At 33.7% G+C, this 22090-nt stretch overlaps 3 protein-coding genes across 3 annotated transcripts in view; 2 read left to right on the top strand and 1 right to left on the bottom strand.

Moving 5' to 3' along the window:
- The window catches only part of LOC138332625 (opioid-binding protein/cell adhesion molecule homolog), an 88461-nt gene extending 86429 nt beyond the window's left edge, over positions 1–2032 (top strand). Inside the window, exons 5-6 of the mRNA XM_069280627.1 lie at positions 623–751; positions 1704–2032. Of these exons, the coding sequence (XP_069136728.1) occupies positions 623–751; positions 1704–2032 (458 nt within the window). The remainder of the gene's footprint in view (positions 1–622; positions 752–1703) is intronic.
- An 8584-nt stretch (positions 2033–10616) lies between these two features.
- LOC138332624 (microfibril-associated glycoprotein 4-like) lies at positions 10617–15149 on the top strand. The gene is made up of 5 exons (XM_069280626.1): positions 10617–10923; positions 11724–11845; positions 12672–12768; positions 13082–13252; positions 14911–15149. Exons 1-5 carry the CDS (start codon positions 10617–10619, stop codon positions 15147–15149), a joined length of 936 nt encoding a protein of 311 aa, XP_069136727.1.
- Positions 15150–16947: 1798 nt separating this feature from the next.
- LOC138332777 (uncharacterized) lies at positions 16948–21752 on the bottom strand. Its single transcript, XM_069280742.1, has 2 exons — positions 21255–21752; positions 16948–18290 (listed from the first exon to the last, which is right to left on the bottom strand). The coding sequence occupies exons 1-2, from the start codon at positions 21556–21558 to the stop codon at positions 17893–17895; spliced, it is 702 nt and encodes a 233-aa protein (XP_069136843.1). The 5' UTR covers positions 21559–21752; the 3' UTR covers positions 16948–17892.
- Between the last annotated feature and the right edge of the window lie 338 nt (positions 21753–22090).

Below are 22090 nucleotides of genomic sequence, written 5' to 3'. Positions count from 1 at the left end.
TCTACATACGCTTCTTTTGAGAACCATACAGTGTACCTTTGTTCCATTCTGTTGTCACACACTGACCCTTCAGTTTACTATGACATAGTTCGGGGATGCATATGAGGACAGGTACAGTAACCCCGGTAGGGTGATGCATATTAACAAAATGATTATATTTGCTAATATCTGACTTGGCAATTTATTCTGGAAAACTGTATATGTCGTCATACTCTTAAACGTTATCCCATATAGGATGTAGTAATTGATGTACGCTCAGGACAATAAGTTTACATTTAGAAAATATCTCTCTAACCCTGTTGCTATAACATAGTCACCATGTTCTATGTAAGTCCTGAATTACGACTGTACGCTATACACAACTTCATCCTTGCGTGTTCCGCAAATCTTCAAATGATGTCTATGTATGAATAGGTCAGCTTTTGCTCCTCCAATGTCCTGCAATTATACCATGACATATTAAGATAGATGATATTACGACAGTAACATCTGGAATGTTGAGGATGACTTACTAGCTTCTGCCAATATTTGTTGATATTTATTTTATATAATGTAGTTATAATGAATTTACGTATTGTCCACTTTAGTGTATTATTATTACTATATCCCCGTATTGTTACAGCTATTGTTGAACCTGGTGAGATCCTCATCATACACAACGTGTCTCGGTTCTGTGACGGTACATTCGAGTGCGTGGCATTCAATGAAGTAGGACACTCTGTATCCCGGGAGATCAACGTCGTGGTCGTCTGTATGTACCCTTGTTTGTCATGTCGGCATTCTGAAAGATAATGTCAATATCGCAACAAATTGGTGATAAATTGCATTATTAATAGAAATGAAAAAGTCGTGCTATCTGTAATTTGTATCATATTGTAAATATGTGTTTTCTGTGCATAGTACCATGTAAATTGAAATAAATCAAATTGAATGTAGCCAGGTGTAAATTGTTCCCTGTCGTCGGGTCCGTAAGATCTCCGACCCCGTTCAATATTACGTCACTATCTGCTAGGAAAACATTAGAGAACTCAATTCCATTAGAGACAAGACGAAAATGTACTCCCAGATTTTTAAAGTAGCAATTAATATTGTCTCAATCGAGCCGGTAAATCTGAAATTCATAATGTAAAGGCATGCGATGGAAGGAAATTGCGTTTAAAGAGAAAATCAAAGAAAGGCATTTGTTTCTCCCTCCATCATGGACATGAAGCTTTTCAGTCAGTGTCGATGGGGTTGATAGATAAGTAGGATATATTTGGGACCTCTTTTTACCTACTTCTAAAATTTCATCCACGTGTGTTGATTCCACAATCTCGACATCATTCTTCGTATGATGGGTATAGTTCAGTCTCGAAAAGCTCCGATTAAGTTGGTAACATTTAATGTGATTATTCATTGCGATCTTTGTTATCTTTGTACACTATATTGTAACTACATCGATTAGGCTGATGCATTAAAAGTAAAATGCTGATATTAAGTTGATTTATTTTGTTTATGTCAGTATCTTGTTTAACAATGGCATGTTTCAGAATAAGAAACTTCTGACAACTTCATTTTCCTACGTTGAAGTATCTAAAGTAAAATCATTCTATAACACCAAGTTTTGATAATATGCATGCAATATAATATGTGATATATTCATATATCATAAACCAGAAATGGTCAACAATTACTAGGCCTACAAGTATACCCTTCTTTTGCAGTTCCGCCGGAAGTTATGTTACGTGTTAATCGGATCGGACAGTTTTTGGGAAAGGAAACAATTCTTGAATGCATCATCAGTGCGTCGCCAATGACAACGAGTGTATGGCTTCGGAATGGTAAAGAATTGAAGAACAGGTCTGGGAAGTTCCGAACGGAAGGTTATAGCGAGGGTCCTCATACAGTGACCCTTAACCTTCATATCATTAACATACAACCGGAAGACTATGGGATCTATAGCTGTTACGCTTCAAATGCGTACGGGGAGGATGTGGAGCAAATGATACTATATGGCAAGTTAACGTCAACTTTTTTTCGAAAAATGATGTAAATTATAAACAAAGTATTTGATATAACTTAAATACTTTGTATTCAAGTATAAATATGTTGCATATAACGTACAAAATGTAATCAGCGATTTCAACGTGCAAAAAAAATATAGACTTGCCACAGACACAGAATTAAAATAGATTTCCTTTTTTAAATCAAAGTTCAAGCATTCTTTTCTCTGAATAAGCCGAGCTCGGTAAAGCATACAAATGCATTCATGACGACCGAAAACTCTTTTTTATTCACTTAAAATGTGCTTATTATTTTCGCATTGCAATGAGAGTTGCCATTTATTAATATAGTTGTAACGGCGCATCTTTTCAAACATCATGAACACAATCTTTTGAAACCAATATTGATTTTTTTATGAAAACTTTTCAGAGTACCCTCGCCATCCGCCGTCCCGGCCCCGGGAGATCGCCACCCCGACTACCCGGAGATCTATTTTCCCGCCTTCACGAACTCCTCATACAGTCGATCCCGGGGGTAGGCTCCTCAGTGGAAATAATGTTTTCAGTAAGGCTACTATAATATATAAAGCAGTTTCCATGGCAATCACATTGTAATGTTTTAGTAAGGCTACTATGATATATAAAGAGTTTCCGTGGTAATGACATTGTAATGTTTTCAGTAAGGCTACTATAATATATTAAGAGTTTCCATGGCAATTACATTGTAATGTTTTCAGTAAGGCTACCATAACATATAAAGTGTTTCCATGGCAATCAAATTGTAATGTTTTCAGTAAGGCTACTATGATATATAAAGAGTTTCCGTGGTAATGACATTGTGATGTTTTCAGTAAGGCTACTATAATATATTAAGAGTTTCCATGGCAATCAAATTGTAATGTTTTCAGTAAGGCTACTATGATATGTAAAAGGATTCCGTGGTAATCAAAGTATTGTACATTGTAATTTTTTAAGTAAGGCTACTGTAATATATAAAGAGTTTCCATGGTAATTACATTGTAATGTTTTCAATAAGGCTTCTATGATATATAAAGAGTTTCCGTGGTAATCAAAGTATTGTACATTGTAATTTTTTAAGTAAGGCTACTGTAATATATAAAGAGTTTCCATGGTAATTACATTGTGATGTCTTCAGAAGAGCTACTATAATACATAAAGCAGTTTCCATGACAATCACAATGCAATGGCTACTATAATATAAAATAAGTTCCCATGGCAATTGTAATTATATTTCAGAAAAAAAAACTTAAGCTACGCGTATTATTAGATATGATAGACATCAAGTTTGTGTTGGTTATTGAATTAAATAAATGCACATAAAAAATCATTACACAAGATTCCTCCGGCACAGTTAAGACAAAAATTAATGATACGTCATTTCTTTATCGATGTCATTCAGAGCATTTTAAATCGACCTCTTGCGTAGGAAATATTCATTATCAATATATCATGTTTGTTGTTTACAATCAACTTTTATATTATTAGGTGCGCCTATATCAACAGCAAACGGAACGCCACCACGGTATACCGTAGCCAAGTGGATAACGTGCTTACTAGTGACAATTGTACTGATGAGCACCAGACTATTGGCCACACCTCTTTAATACAGGATATCATCGAGAGTTATCTTCCTTTATGCCATTTTGTGCCATTGGTTGTCGCTTTGTTAAGACAACCATTTAACACTTCATTTCGAGCATTACTCGAAGAACGAAACTCGAATGCTTTCATTTTCTATAATATAGAAAATGAAAATAACAACAAATGAATTGTGCTTTAATATATTATTGAAGACTCAAAAGGAGGTAGAAGTAGTGATGAAGCTTACAACAGCTATATAATATGTACGACACAGACCAAATATACAAGGAAATCAGAAATGAGGATGATCTCGTTCTAACTTTTCATTGATCTTTGATAGAAAGTTTGAAAATGAGTTCATGAGCTGATCGACATTTTAAAAAAATGACATTATACGACTGTGTGAAAGTAATACCCTTGTGGGGAAAATGTAGAATATACTGGAGAATTTATACGGGGATTACATTTTTCATTTCACCGTTAACTTAAGGCAGACGAACATAATTGTATTGAAAAGGAAAATGAGCTTAAATGAGGAAAAGTGGTCAATCGGAAAAGTTCTGATAAACACTGGGTACTTGAACAGAAAATAAAAGAATCACTATGTCATATTAGTATATAACACATAAATCAATTTGAAAACAATCTGGTTCGTAACCTGGCCTCCGTGTTAGAAAAAAATAATAACCTTGCTGTGTTGTTTCCACAAACTGAAAAAAATACATTACCAAGATCAAGTAAATATTTAACTACATATATATACTTATGATAATGTGAATACGATTGTAACAATAACGATCATATAAAAACAAATATTTGTATCAACTGAAAGGTAAAGAGGAATGTTGCCGTTTATTTTCTCAATTGTTCCGCAGTGCTAATGAAGGGGCTCGTTTCTACAGAACGAGGTCTTTGTCTGGAGGATTTTTAAGCCTGACTGAATTACAAGGTAATTTATTCAGTTGAAGTGTCAATATAGACCAGAAAATGTGATATTGTGTGTAATAAAAGCTCTCGAAGCGACTTCTTCCAAAAAGTCAACGTTTATCAACGTCAGACCAGAGTGTCAAAGCTTTTGTTAAAAAGACTCGAGATATGTAGATTATAGCTTAAGGAGACGATCGAAGACTTGACTACAACGTGTGAATGGCGGAAACACTGGCAAGGTTGACAAACATGACTACAAAGACTAGCGAACAAAACATTTGTTAAATAATCTGCTACCAACGCTTGTAATTATTGTGATTCAATCATGCGACAGAATTTATCCTTTAATCATCATCATTCCGTCATACTCTGTCGAGGAAGTGAATCCTTAAGTCACGAGTTTTATGTACAAATGGTATGTGCCATTACTCTAACATACAGCATGGTTATTATGCTATATCTTGTTATGTTTGCTATAATATGTTTGAATCATGATTTACTTTCGTGTTTCGATGTCAGAAAACTTAATCCTATGGCGATGGTTTTGATGTTTTGAGAGAAAGAAGAATACGTTTTCGATAAGAAAAGCAAATTTCAAAACAATCCTATGAACTGTTCCAAAATTAAAAAAAAAAACATTTGCACACTAATTTATTTATCTGAAATAATCTGCACAACTTGTAAGAAGAAAGACAGTGTGTGAACGTATCAAAATTATGTGCTGTATCTTGTAACTAAAGCATGAGTATACTCGCGTTCCATCGACTTTTTCTATCACGACATGCATTGTATATAATTTGTAGTTTTCTGTAAAGGCACTTATCATGTCGCCAATGTACTTTGCTATTGTCAATAAAATCTAAATATTCATTTGTCATAGTAGTAGATTGGACATTCATGTAAAGAGTACTTTCTGCCGTGTTTATAATGTCATGTTTTCGTATTCTTAAGGTATCGGTCCCTTGTTTCAACTAGTTATAGGTTTCACATCTGTAAATCACGTTTTGTGTGCAGTTAGAGAGAACCGATGTGATGAAAAACGCATTTGGTTTGCATTAGGTATTACTTTTGCTTCGTACATTGTTGTGCAGCTCGGTCATAAACTTTGGCAAAATATTCTATAAATGTATTTTTTAGAAAAAAGTCCACAATTTTCTGATTCGATCTCCGTCACCAAATTGTAATACCATGAAGATACTGCCAGATTTGACCGAATTTGATTTTTGACAAGCAAAAGCAACACTTGATCGACGTAGTTTTGTTCAACTGCACCAGGAAAAGTGATTTTAGACATGGAAAACATCACTAGATTTTACAGGCGATGATACCTAATAGTAAGTATGTATGAGAGTTGATTCTATAGCCATGCTTGATATTGAAGGTTAATTGTTTTATAAATAAATCATGTTTGCTGTCTCGAGGTTAAGAGGTGAATTTATATAAACTGTAGATAATGTAACATATAATTAAATAAAATCATATGATGGCTTTTCGTTTTGTTGTGTGAAATGTCAATGAACCCAATGTGTGGAGAGAGAACGAGTCTGGTTACATGGTACTGTGTAATAGAGTTTATGTTTCTTTTGTAGGCATTAGTTTCTGATGAGAAAAGTATGATGATATGTAATATGTAAACTATGTATAGCAATCTGACAATATAACAATATATTGAAATCATATGTCTGTCACTTTACAAATGTCTTGTTAGGGTTAACGTATTAGACGTCTTGACCACTGACCAGAAGAAAGACTATGTCAATTCATACTTGGAAGTACAAAAGACACTAACTTGGACCGCGAAAAGTTGGCTCTGGTGATGGTGAATATTGTAGATCTGGTGCCTACATTTGTGTCCGAGATGAACACTCTTCTATCATTGTTGATATACTTTATTACTTTGATTTGATTTATAAACGAAAAATAAGCAAAAGGCATCGTTGATGCAAATCTCTAACCAAAGGAAATACGGTAAGTCTTTCTGTCGATCATTTTCAATCTTTAATGAAATTAACAATGAAAAAATTGAAAAAAAGGTCTTAAATCTTGATTATTGCAGGTGCAATATGTACAGACTAGATTTAGTATTAAGTTTGGTCAGTGTGATAAACAAGCGTCTGTGTGAGACGCACATCCTGTAGTGATAATGGTGTAGGTGTGAAAAACATTGGTCTTTGGTGGCATTTTGAAATATTTATTTCATAGTAAAACCAATATTTTAACCACAGAAAGCGGATATATGTATATTCTATATATAAATAATTCACGAATTCAGCAATGAAACTACTAAAAACTGCTCGGCTCACTAAAATTTCATTTAAATCTTGATAGCGATCGTAAAATTATTGACAACTACTCACGTTCGTATAAAATAGGATAACAAACTTAATGCGTATTTCCCCTCGGCAGTAATGAAGTCAATTCAAAGTGTGAGAAACTCTGAGAACCATAACCATTTGGTCGAAGATTATGAACATTGAAATATCGAATTACATTTTTTCACCTTATCCTAAGTCTAGTTAAGGGCTACTGATAATAGCACATATATTTCTGTCTACGTGATACATATTTATCCTCGTTAACTATTCCATTTTTGTATATACAGAGATGCCGTAATTATCTTGTAAGCGAAATTCACGTCGTTTTCTCTGAAAGTATGACCTTACTCTGCAAACGGATGATGTTGTAATTAATATCTACACGCAAGGACAGATAACTCAGTAATATGCAAATACCTAATTCCCGCTTACTTTTTTAGTTCCACATATGGAGTGTATAAAAAAGAAAATAAACGTGAAATAATTAATTTCGTGAACAGATGCAAGTAATTTATATTTTGGGTTGGTATTACAAATTGTCATTTAAATTGACAAAACAGGTAGGTTTTAATAATCCATAATGTTTTCATTATCAATCAGCGTTTTCTATTGCTTGAATGTGTTAACAAGTGTTTACATGTTGATAGTTGATATTGAATGTTTCATTTTGATGTTAAAGATCAGTGTACTTTCGCTATCGTAACACTAACAGTTGACAGTTGGCATATTGTTTGATAATTAAATGTGATTCAACGTTAATAAAATAAACTCTCTTTACGTTGTAGTTTACTTTTCATATCCGAGTAATTATCAAGTTTTCTTTGACAACCGGGATAACGTCATTTGACGTCATTCCATCACCAATAGAAACAATAGTCCCGCACAAACGTTATCGGGTATCACGTGGTACGTGAATGAGTCCCATTATATTCGACATACTTAAAACCAGGAAATAAACTCACTACGTATAGATATACAAGTATTTAATATTTAATTGATTTATTTTCCTCAGAAATAAAGTAGAGTAAAAATAGAATATGAACAATACAGAGACAGGAGGATACATATACACTTATAATTGTACACAAATTTATTTTTAGCAGGAGTTCAAAGACAACAAGCATTAGTAAAGTAAAAAAAAACCTTTATACAAGTTTAAAGAGATTTATTTAATGCACTGTGTACTATTCATTATAATCATTGTTATTTATTCCTTGTTTTGTATATATAATACCACATAGCGAAGATTATGAACATTGAAATATCGAATTACATTTTTACTCCTTATCCTAAGTCTTGTAAAACTTAAGTCGTTTTCAATGAAAACTTTGCCGTTACGCTTGCAAACAGATGACGTCACAATCAATACCTACCCGTAAAGGCAGGTAACTCTGTAGTATACAAATAAAAAAGTATGACATTGATGTATATCAATACCATGTAGGATTTGTAAAACAAAACGTTATGGTAAACAAATGTAGATGAAAAATTAATGTACGCAAGATTTGATAACCTGATGACAATAGTAACTTTATATTTATATTATACTGTAATTCCATAGGGGTAGCCTAGCTACTAAAGTACGTTGATCCGGAATAGTACGTTATGGTATCATGCTGTCACTACGATGATACAATACTAGTACTGTAGCTTCATTGGTGGTGTCTTACCCGGAGTCAACAGAATTGTTGTTTAGATACTTCCAATCTAAATATTTAAATGTACATTTATCTATGCTTGATGTTATTATATGATATAAAATCATTTTGCAATAAAACATACCGTGATATGGCCGACTTTCCTTTGTATTTTTACTAAAGAAATACATATCTACTTTCGTTTTATAAATATTAAGTGAGACATAACTGATAACTTAACGAAAGAGACAACATGTAAATCATAAGAGATATAACTTTAGATCAAAATAATCAGGGATGCTGAATTAAACTTATAACTTAATGGGTTGAGAAATTGGAAAAATAATCAACATTTAGCGTAATCATGACAACAGTTCTGTCATGTGAGACAATATATCCTGGGAATTCAATACGATATGTTAACATGGATGTCATTTTATTGTATCGTTGATTAATTCCTCGCGGAAATTTTCTTGTTGATATCAATTTGCGGAGAAATGTTCACGGATAGCTAATTTCTAACAGATACATTACAGATATCTATCTTGTTATTCGTTTTACTTTAATGGCTGTTATTTAATTTCGTAGAAATTCACTAAAACGCAAATATAGGCCCCGCGAATAAAAACACTTATTATGTTATTTATGCATTATCTCTTAAAATATCGCTAAATATACATGTCTACAGGATCTTGAATTAGTGGTCATTTCAAATGATATTTTATTAAACGGGTCGAAGAAGTTTTCATTTTTGAAATGAACAAATTCAAGGCACGTTTCTTTTCTAAGAATCTCATTAAAGAATATTGCACTTGTGGCATATACAAAAATACTACACGGGCGAAATCACTGAAAAATGTATGTACTGAAATAAAAATAGCACGTGATATATAGTATGTATGAAAGGTCATTGTACGGCATATTTGTCAATAAAGACTGATGTCAGAATGGATTGATATTACAGAAATGTCATAAAGGTTGTGTTCGATAAGAAAGTAGTTAACGAAAGCTTTCAAAGACCTTAAGGTATGCCTTATTGGTATTATCATATTATAAAACTACAAATTATATATACATTATACGTCTGTGTTCTGAGTAAATCGTAACCCTCAAATATATTATGAAAATTAAAAGGATTGTCCTAGCGATAGCATGAAAGTTTTTTATATTTAATTGCAAAAACATAATGGCATTTCCATTCTTATCCCTACAGTTGTATTGTCTACATGTGTCTTGTTCCATTTCCTTTATTTTTTCCACAAATGCCATGGCGTCCGTGTTTCAGACGCCTATAGGGGATTAAAGAAAAATTAAAAACAAAATACATTAAAAAAAGTTAAACACAACAACCTCAAATTAAAAAAAGTACAATTTTAATCCCTCAATTTCAATCAATACAAAGGGCACGTCTTACGGGAATAGAATACCGAGCCTTGAAAACGAAGGTGAGGAACGTGTCCCCCAAACAGAATGAGTTCTTTATCAATGAAACAGCTTTGATCATCTCTAATTTATGTTTGGCGTATGAAAAATACAACAAGAACAAGGTACATAGTTATTAAAAACCTTCATTGAATAGACAATCGATGTTACATTAATTTTCACATTACTGGTATGAACAAAAACAAACCAAAATAAGATAAAATGCTGAGCATACATGGAAACGACTTAATCTCGAATAAGCATTGCCCTGTGTGCATTGGTGAACGGCGAGAGCAGTGTGCCACCAGCCAGCTCTAACTAGAGACACCGGCCTTACTGGCCCGCTGCTCTATCGAGAGATATTCCTTCTCGCGCGAAGCTGGACTAGTCACTGAAAATGTTTTCGAGTTGTCAAAACATGCGCCCTAATTGTGTTTCAAATCACATCCTTGAAGAAATTTACTGACGTGTTGATATGCAATACATCAAACTCCGCCCCCAGTGACAATTATTGCCTGACATCTGACGCCTATTTATTGATCAAATATCGCCATTAATGATTGCTTCTTTATACTTACTCTGTTACTAATAATTAGTGTTCCCAGACACCAGTGAGGACATAGGACAGCGACAAAGCCTCCAACTAAGGGTATAGAAACTATTGGAAGCAACAACTTCATTCATTATGTTCATGGAAACAATCAAAAACAAGAAAGTTTGATTAAATAGCTATGCACTGGGCGATGGAAATTAAGTCTTATTTTATACTATTGTTTCTCTCAACATCTGAAGCCGTGATACTGACAAAACGGAGCTCATTTACCGAAGTTAAAAGTGTAAACCTGTTCGACCTGGATAGAGCTATCTTGACCTCCACTACCGATGTACCAAGTATATCAGTATGTGCCGTGCACTGCGAGGAAGACATGTGCCTCTCTTTTTCGTACTCCAACACCAAGCAGTCGTGTGAGACGTTCTCCATTAGTGCCCAGGAAGAGGACGGATTTGAGTTACAAGCTGGTCTAGTCTACGTCAGGAGTATGTAGTTTTACCAAAGTTTAATAAAGATACATATAGAAACTGTGTTAAAGTACAATTCACAATTAAGACATACAGTAAAGTGAAACTCTAGGTGACCTGAATATTCTATATGTAGTGTTACATTGAATATGTCTGTATACAACTGCGTTCATACCGATCTTAAAGATGCTCCCGCCGACAGGGCATAAATGACATTCATCATTTGAACAATAATTGGTGTTTAATCTTGTATATATATGCCTAATTAACACAAAAATAACATAAAATAATTTATTTCGCCTGTGGTGCATGCACAATCATTACTTCATTCCATATAAGATATAGTGCCACGGAATTTTTTCGGGATGCAATTAATTATTTTCCTTTTTTTTTAACTTTAAGTAAAATTAAAAGCTCAAACTTTTCAATGGTGGTAAGGGTGTAAAGTAAGTAACTTTTGTAACTGAAGAAAAATACTAAATTGTCTTCTCCTGTTTTTGATAGTGAAAAAATACCATTTGTCAGCGGTGGAGCATCTTTAACGTTGTTTCTAGATATATCTCCATTAGATTTTTAATGCACTCAAATCATTGATCAATCGATATTTAAAAACATTTTCATTATAATGTACACTGATCAATCGATATTTTAAAATAAATTCATTATACTGTACACTGTTCAGTAGATATTTAAATACAAATTCAATATATACTGTACACTGTTCAGTAGATATTTAAAAATAAATTCATATATACTGTACACTGTTCAATAGATATTTATGAATAAGTTCATTGTACTGTATATTGTTCTTTCTACAGGATTCCCCAATTGTTCCAGTGTCCCAGCCATATTCCCCTCGGGTGTGTACTCGATAAAAATGCCTGACCTACCAATAACAAACTTGTACTGTGATATGGACACTAAGGACGGACCGTGGACAGTAAGTTGTCACACAAATAAAAAATCCTCCTCCTCCTAATCATCATCATCATCATCATCAGCAGCATCATCATCATCATCATCATCATCATCATCGACATTATCATCATCATCATCATCATCATCATCATCTTGATCATTATCATCTTGACATCATCATCATCATCATCATGACATCATCATCATCATCATCATTATTTTCTTCTTCTAATTCATTTTCATCATCATCATTATCGCCATCAACATCATCATCATCTTCTTCTCCTTATACATCTTCCTCTTTTCTATCTTCATTATCAACACTATCATAATTTTCTTCTTCTTCTTCTTCTTCTTCTTCTTCATCATCATCATCATTTTCATCATCATCATCAACAGCAAAATCATCATCACTACAAACACTACGCCAATTATTATCATCATCGTCATCATCATCGTTATCGTCATCACAACCATCACCACCGCCACCACCATCACCATCATCATCACCATCATCATCATTACCAACATCGTCATCACAACCATCACCACCGCCACCACCATCACCATCATCATCACCATCATCATCATTACAACCACTAAGGTAAACATCATCATCGTTATTGTTATCGTCATCACCATCATCACCATCAGGATCATCGTCATCATTACCATCATCATCTTATTATCATTTCACGCATACTTTCCGACCGGTATCCTCAATGCCTCCATAGTCATCAGAACCATTTTTTGTTTCCATTCATATAAGCAGAATAGTCCCGGTTATCTTGATTTACACATGTCAACCGTTAATTTAATATGTATTTTTGCGATAATATGCTTAAAAGGTAATTCAAAGACGGACAAATGGAAATTTGAGTTTCTACCGTGGCTGGAATGACTATAGTGCAGGATTTGGGGACTTGTCTGGGGATTTCTGGCTTGGTAAGTACACTTATTCAAGTCAAAATAAACAGGCACTGCCATTTTATGATTTATTTCAAGTGATTTTGATATCTTTCGTGTGGTAAAATCCGAGTTGAAGTTCATTGCAATATGGAACAGCTTTCTAGTAAAAAGGAATGAACGATTACTGACGATAACTCGTTTAGCATGGGCAAACATAAATCAATTAGACATACAGGGCTATTTTCGATAAGTTCAGAAATGTCAGAAATTGACTCATCATTACCTGTCGATAAGAGATACGCAGCAGAATTCGCTTCCTTGTCTGACTTTCTGAATTTGTGTAAGGCAGGTAACAACCTGATCCACCTTCTAACACGGTCACTGAACATTTTACGTATTGACCTTGAGACCTGGGACGGGATAAGAGGACACACCCATTATAGGAACTTCCGGTTAGAAAACGAAACAATGATGTACAAACTCAGTTTCCATCCTTCAAGCTTTGACGAAAATATAACCGGTGAGTCTTTTGTTCATTTAAAACAAACACAAACAAAAATATAACTAGACTACTTAATAGATGCTAATATTCAATTCATAATGGTTTTAATTTCGCTTATTTCAAGGAATCACCACGGTTCTATACATTTAAATTTTATTTTACCATAATAGGTCCGAATATTATCATGCTCTTTATTTTTCAGTTATCTATTATTAACCATAATGTTTGGTGTGAATTGAACTGTAACAATCATTCAAAGGCACAGACACAAACTGTATTATGCCTTATAAACATTAGTTACAAAACAGAATCGTTGCACTAAAAAAAATTCCTTCTTTTTATGCTTTATATGTTTAAATGAAAGCATATCTGCTTAATAACTTTAAAATTACTGCTAACACTGTAAATGAAATTCTAGACCACACCTCGGTTTCCTGATCTGACCATATACAATTCATTACACCGCATTATAGACGTAAATATAATGATTTTTTGGTAGTACTGCCGAAATTCATTTTAATATATAATTTAATGTATATGTCTCTGCAAAATTAAAAATAAGCTCTTCTTGATTCGGCACATATAACTTAAAGAACTTAAAAATGTAATCAAATGGTATGCTTGATTTTTAGCTATTATGAATAAAAGATAGCTATTTGGCGTAAATTGTTATTTTACCGGAATTTCGCTGTTTTGAGGAAACGCATGACAAACTAAAGCAATAATTTTAAAACAAGTTGTCTGAAAACTATAATATGAATATTCGCAAAATAGACAAAAGCAATATTTCAACCATTCAGTCAACCCATGATGTTTGCTCCGAATAGCTGAATTTATTACCCCTTACCCCCTTCCCCAAATTTTGAAGATAAAAATACCTTGTTTTTGCAATTCTGATGATTCAACACTTCACAGAAAAAGTTCCGATGACAAATTTTTTCTTAAATTTTGCAACTCAAAAAAATGTTGTGCCTAAAACCATCATATGAATAGGGCTTCTGTGTGCTTGATTCTTGTCACGTTATTTTGAGCATTTTTGCTGAAAATCAAAACACTTTTTCTTCACTAAGATGTAAAAAATAAAAAGCAATAGGTTATAATTCCGTACTTAAATGTTTATCAATGTCATCACAGTGAACCTAAGAAGATTAATAGCAAAAAATTATTTGATATAGCTAAAATTGTTGTTGCACTAGCAAGTTAAGTAAAATGTTGATGTGTATGAAAATCTACAAAAAATAGAAATATAATTTTTGACATATGCTCTACAAGGCAACCTGCTACAAATAGAGACAATTAGACAATAAAAATACTATTTGATTAATGTTGAAACGAGACATGAAAGAGATTGAAATCTATACCCGGCAGAATTGTTTTCAAAATTCGTGGTTTTACATATTACACCAGGTGAATGATGGTAGCAAATGTCACAAAGCTGATTTGAGAAAATAAATACTGATGAATAAGTTTAATAAAGTAACCCGCCACCTTTTCCAGTACTGTTAAATATTTGACACCGCGTTATACAGTATCATCCTTAGATACTCCAGAATTCCGTTTCAGCCAAAAATGTTGAATAGTTTTACTATGAGATAGTCCAGGGGTGTGGAGATCGTAAGTGATCGGAACTCCTGGAGTATCGAGGACAATACAGTACATCATCTGAACATTTTAAGGTGACGCACTTGGCATCAGTAATGGACAACCTTTCACCACCTTTGACAGTGGTAATGACCATTACAACTGTGCCGTGACACACTCCGGCGCCTGGTGGTATCGTCAATGTACCGGAACCAACCTGAACGGTCAGCTTCTGCCAGACAATGGAGACAATATCCAGGCTGTCTTCTGGTGGTATTTCCCTACTGGAAGGACCAATGCTCCTCTTCGGAAAACCTGGATGATGATCCGATAAATGTTCGGATGTTTAAAACTTCAGATACTTCGGAATTATACTAAAATTTGCCCGAGATTCGGGGGGTAGCGTCTATCAGGATTGTAATACTTGTGAAAGGTCTTGTTATGTTTCATTACGTAAGTAAAACTGGTATTTATAAAGCCAATATGTGGATTAGTTATACTGTTATACAAAGTTTGTTTGGTTCTATTCAATCTGTTGTCTTTTGCAAGACTCTTAAACAATATCTATTATAAAATATTGATTTCTACGCCCGTTGAATGTCATTTTTCAAAGTCTTAAGTATTCTCGAAATGTTACTACAGGTTGGGGGAGTATCAGACTGAATATATTTGGCTAGCGAAGTTGATATAGTATATGTCCATGTTTTGTAGTAAGAATAGCATTAGCTACAGTGTTTTGTTTGTAATGTTTTCTGTATGCTACGTTAAATAACCTTTATAGATTCTTGAACCTCGTCACAACTAGAAAATACATACTGGACTTAAACCATTTTTACTTCGACCGTGTCTTTGCTATTTTCAATATTTCCACGAATACATGAATTGGACTGCCACTGACATACATATTCTCCAACTATTTAAATTTGCGTTCAAGTTTTTTTGTGAAATGCCGTATCTATATATCAAAAATACACATCATCAATATAAATGTTGTTAATAACGCATACATACCAGTAGGAAAAAACATGATAAGCATTGATCTCACAATTTCTTTTAAATTTCATCGGGTTTTGTGAAAAATTATCAGCAAACTTTTGGGATAATCAGCTTTGCGGATTCACAGTTTGCAAATATTTATTTTTCAAATTCCGATAGAGTGGAAAAAAAGAAGAATCGGCCAATCAGAAAGTCGGATTTAGATTGAAAAAATAATAATAATCGTTTAATAAGTGGAAACGTAGATTTTTAAACCATTTTCGGTTTTTATAAGTAAGATGACAAAAATGACTATAATGTATGTACTTTGTCGGAATTGTCCGATCTTTTGGTACTGTACATTAACTTTTTTCACGGCGATTTAATTTCCCTCAAACAGTAATGATTTTCTATTTACCTGTACTCAAAACATTTTCGTTTAGATCAATCTTTGTGGTTTCTTCCCACTCGAAAAATGTAATCGTACCGCGAAAATAAGTTGGTTTATACTGTAGTGAACCGTCTGAAAGTAACGCCATGTTATTAAGGTGCAATTTGTTGTGTTGTGTTGATTGAAGAATGATAGCATTTGATATGAATACAACGCGATGAGATAAAATATATGGTGCTCAATGAATAATCTATAGGAATAGAAAAGTACGTAACTTAGCTTGTATATTGTTTTGTAGTGAAAAAGATGTTATTTGAGTGCATGTGTTTACGTCGGTCACGGGTTAATTGTTATTTGATGGTATATATTGTTTGTCGGTGCGGATCTTTGTCTTATTAATTCATAGCAATTGAAACATGAATCTCAATACATATTTATATGCCGTTTGTTGTATTATGCGGAATCACTTACCATAAGGTGATAAGGAATGTTTTACCCATTTATAGAAGATAATATCTGCCACGTCATATCACGGTAATCAGTATGTGGATGTATACTTCATCATTATTCAGTGTATTCAATTTGATCACCTTTTGGTAACAGTTCTGTTCATGTATTGTTATAGATATGACAATGAGATGTGGCCAAGCATTTCATTATTAAATCGACCCATGTCAATATGAATATAGGCACAAAATATAGGCATATCCCGCCGACATCGGAACACATACATATTAATAACTCACAGTCACGCAAATCACAGTTATATTTAATTAAAAAATGTCATGATGATCATTAATCTTCAATTTATTATCAGATCTAATAACAGTGATAAAGGTGATTGTTTACATCATATAAATACTTTATGTAACGTCACAAACAAATGATGAAAGTAAATATACGGAGATGCACTTTGCGATAAACTTGGAAGGTTTGGTTTGGTTTGTTTAGTTTTACGTCCTATTAACAGCCAGGGTCATGTAAGGACGTGCCAGGTTTGTTGGTGGAGGAAAGCCGGAGTACCCGGAGAAAAACCACCGGCCAGCGGTCAGTACCTAATATGTCGAGACATTTTAACCACTCGGCCACCGCGGCCCCATACTTGGAAGGTAATGACACCCACGTGCACTAAAAGTACATGTATCATCTTCGCACGCATACTTTACCTTATAGATAAATAATATATCTTTCCAACGGGTTCCTATGAATGAAATTGGCTAAATATTGATCACGTTATGTGCTGATGAATTCGGATATACAAGGAAACTGAACTAGGTAGGCATTTCCCTGTCCGCGTTAAATATCGTGTCGCCTCTAGTGGGTACACAGTTTACGCTTGTGGTACTTTCCCCAACTCCTTCGGAGGTGTCATGCTCCGTACATTCTAGAAACTTACTTTAAATGTTGCCCACTTACTTTTTACCAAAGCTGACATGTTTTTGTGGCCGATTAAGCGATGGCGCTGATTGGTCAAATGTTTTATTCTGTTTATTGATTAAAAGGTAGCAAGTGCTTCCAAGTGCAGTGGAACGTGACCATAGCTTAAGAAACGTTTATCAACTTATTGGGGCATAGGACTCAGCACGAGTGTTCGACCTATGAACAATAGGAATATTGTTACCTACACTTAACTGAAAGATGAACTTAGGACTGGAGAAGTTCAATGTATTTAGGAGTATTATCCTTTCCTAATAGATGACACACGTACATATCATCTCATCAGTCTGATCCCAGCAAATTTACATTTCGTTGGCCTCAGTATCCTCCTATCGCCATTATACAGTGTTAAACAGACCCGGTCTCTCATAGAAAGCTTGATTATTGCTTCTCGTTCACATCTCTTGTTGTCTGAACTGTCCACACAATCAAACGTGGTTCGTCTGCGCACTTCGCCGTTCACCATTAGATTCAGAGTTACTTCTCTTACTTCTATCAAAACTACCCGCCATGTTATGAGGTATGTACCCGACCGAGGGCACACGAATGTACTAAAATGTCGTTTGTAACCTCTTCCGTAATTCATGGTGACCTTTTCAAAGGAAATGACGTCATCAATTAGTGGTTCTTTGCAAGCGCGCATGTATGCTGAAAATGCAACCACGGCAAGACCTGGAAGAAGAAGAAAAAAATGTTTAAGATTTTACAATCAAAGGTTGGCAAGTTTTTTATTTTTTATTTTATTTTTATTTTTATTTATTTATTTTTTTTTTTTTTTGCATAAAAAGGCCTTTACGGTTTAATATAGGTAACATTATTTATATGAACCGCTGGTTGGTATTTAGGTCATTAATATCTTGTCAAAGAAAATAGAGAATCAGTAGAATTTTACTGGACAATTTCATTCTATTTCTGTTTCGCGCGAGAATGGGAAACCGACATGCTTACAAAAAGTCATCAATGTTATGAATCAACTTCAAACCAGTATTCCTAAACTGTATGTATGCCAACTGTTTTAATTTCCAAATAATAAAATCTGTACTGTGGTACAGAGTTCACATGGAAATATTTTTGTTATGTAGGACGAGAAATACTTTGTAGGATTAAAAGGCTTTAATTACTTTTGTTCATGTCAGACTTTCACGCGCTAAGGTAAAACGTTTCATGTAGGACAATAATTATTTCTTTTATGTAGGATAAACATATTTTTCTCGCACCTCGGACAGGAAAATCTTACATGATACCCAGGGAAAAGACAGCTCACACGCGCTAGACACTGACGTCATCAATACACGCGACGACGTTTTTTTCGGACAGCGACGTTCTTCGCGATTTTTCGTTAATGTATGGGAGAAAAAAGAATCAAACATGGGCCTGTAAGGTGGACAGGGATATCTCAACCGTCGTGAAAGATATTGACCAACATCCTCGGCAAGCCTCTGGTTGACCGGCCAAAATCTTTCACACGGGTTGAGATATCCCTGTCCACCTGACAGGCCATGTAAGATTCTATTAATCGCGATCATTTACAGGTAACAGATTTTATTAGTCCTTTACGTGTTCACTTAAAACGTATCACACTACATGAAAACATACGTATACTCTACATGAAAAAAAATATCAATCATCATACATAACATATTTTTACAAGAGCAAACAAAAAAAAATACCTTATATTTAAATTATTGTTTTATATAATAAGATAATTTTGTAACCTCTCTGTTGCCGTTCAATGACCATTGACATTGATAAAATTGTTTTATCAACAGGAATTATCGCACAAATTATCCCTAAATCTCAGCGACAGGGGTTCATATGAAAATTCTCAGACAGGTGGTTCATATGATCCAATCTCTAATCACACCGTGGTTAAGATCAATCATCCCGTGTTATATTTCAATCTCCAAATCCACGATCTCAAATTCTCCCTAAATTTAATCAACCGGTGGTTCATATGATCTCAAATTCTCCCTAAATCCCAGTGACCGGTGATTCATATGATCTCAAATTCTCCCTAAATTCCAGTGACCGGTGATTCATATGATCTCAAATTCTCCCTAAATCCCAGTGACCGGTGATTCATATGATCTCAAATTCTCCCTTAATTCCAGTGACCGGTGATTCATATGATCTCAAACTTGATTTAACGAGTCTTCTTTTTAGTTCCTGTGAGCATTGGTGAGTAGACATTGAAACTTGATGGTTGTTTGTTTGAAACTTGAAGGCATTCACATTATAACCGGAGTAAATGAAGATAAAGTGGATGAAATATCAATCCAACATAATTATTGATTGTGAAATTAGAAGTTTATCTCAAAATATTTTTCAAACGTTACTAATCAAATTTGAATACATTTTCTATGTTATGATTATACATATATAACACTAAAACCTCTTTGAGGTTTATTTAGAGTACATATTTTTTTGTGTTTTATCGCCATAAAATAAAACATATATTCAAGTTAATCCTGAAAATACCGATACTATATAGTACACTGTAGATAAATATAACAAATGATGTAAGTAAGAACTGCCATTGTTTTAACTCATTCTATTTATTTGACTCATGGGGATTTTTGTTTATAAATTTTTGTTTGGATGTATTACTTAAAAATGGCACTATGATGTCCATGAAAGTCAACTTCGTGTTCTGGAGGTCATTAACATTTCATGAACTGAATTATTTAGACATGAAAGATAAGAGGTTATCTACGTCACTTCTATGAAATAAGCTTTTGCTTCTCATCTGACTCGTAAACATTCGGACATGAAAGATAAGAAGTTGGTTCATGTAGTGTGTACAGTACCTTATCAGTTAAGTTATTATTTTAAGTTGCTGCTGATTTATTTTTATTTAAGCATTGATGTCACTATTTTTTTAATTTTATCGGGGTATGAAAAAAAATTGTTTGCAAAAAATTTTTTTCATACCACGATAAAATTTAAAAAAAAAATAGTGATATCAATACTTATAATTAATTTTATACTCTATTTGATAAAATGAAGTATGTTGAAATGTAACATTATAGTGGGTTTTTAAGAGATTCTTTTTTCCGAATCAATACGCAACATCAATGTCTCTATTGTGACGTCACGATAACGTCGGGGTTTCGCGCCATTCTCGGATTTTTTTTTCATAGTGGTATGCAAAAAAATATTGGCCAATCAGAAAGCCAGATTTGGTATGAGAACAAAAAAAAAATATTATAGTATGTATATATAGATAGTTAGTAAAACCTATGGCATTTTATATCTAGTGTTTTCATGACAGAAGGAAAACGAATCAAGTTTTTTTTTGTTGTGTTCCATCCTCTTATCGATGTTTCGTAGAAGTTAATTTTTAATACCATTTAAAGATTTCTTATTGAAAATCCATATTCAAATCCTAAGTTAGACACGAAACATTAAATATTGTTTTTTTCATCTACCTTACTATTATAAGATATTATGATGCTGTTTCACATTTACCTAAATTTGGTAACTCGTGTCGAGCTCTATTCTTAAGTGCTTTTTCTCATAATCACCTGCACGTTTGTTTTCAAGAGATATTTTCTAACTACATTTTGTACATTTTGTGTATTGTCTGAAAGACATTAGCACATGACATAATTTTGACAATAAATATAATTTCTTTACCTCGGCGTTTTAATTTTCCTTTCCGCGCCTCAGTTGTTTTCTCAGAAGAAACTGGTTTCGTAACGATTTCTCCTTCCTCCGGAAGTGTATCAGAACTACTTTCAGCTTTGGGATGGTCTTTCCGCAAGTTTATTTCCAACACTTCTGAAGGTGCGTTAACGGAAGTTAGATCCATGTTATTCGCCCCTGGGCATTCAATGTTTATTGATATACCGGAAGTGGTGGGATTGTCGACGCCATCGGACTCACAAAGGCCCTCCGAGGATTCCTCCTTGCTAGATTGATATTCCACAAGTTTATCCATATATTCCAAGATGTCTGATTATTTGTATTTACAACTGTTTCATCATGCAAATGGATAAAAGTCAACAGAAATTACAATTTAATCAGCAATTTCCGGAAATGGTCGATAAAAAAATTAAATTGAATTAATACCGTTACTTTCAATATTAATAAACTTTTGTTGCAATCATTATTAAAATGTTGTTCCTACTCTAGTCATTGTCGAGTTCTATTAAAGTGTGCGTAAAATGAACACCGGCGATAAGATTAGATAGAAGGGTGGGAACTATGTAACGGTAACAGCTGTTGATAGTGAGTCCGATAGGGGCTTTGTTCTCTATACAGGTTCCTGTATATTCCGCCTATAAACTGCGATAGATAAATAAAACGTATTTCAAAACTGTCAGATCCGCAGAAAGTTATATAATTCTGTTGTCGTCAAAATTATATTTCTGTTTATGTCTTTCTTTTCCTTTTTGTATGTTTTAGATAATGATCATAGTGCAATAGATTATTGTCATTCGTTTTCTTTTTTCCTGTGACATACACACACT

Source organism: Argopecten irradians, chromosome 10, assembly GCF_041381155.1.
Source record: "Argopecten irradians isolate NY chromosome 10, Ai_NY, whole genome shotgun sequence".
Lineage (NCBI taxonomy): Eukaryota > Metazoa > Mollusca > Bivalvia > Pectinida > Pectinidae > Argopecten > Argopecten irradians.
This window is presented reverse-complemented; position numbering and strand designations above follow the sequence as displayed.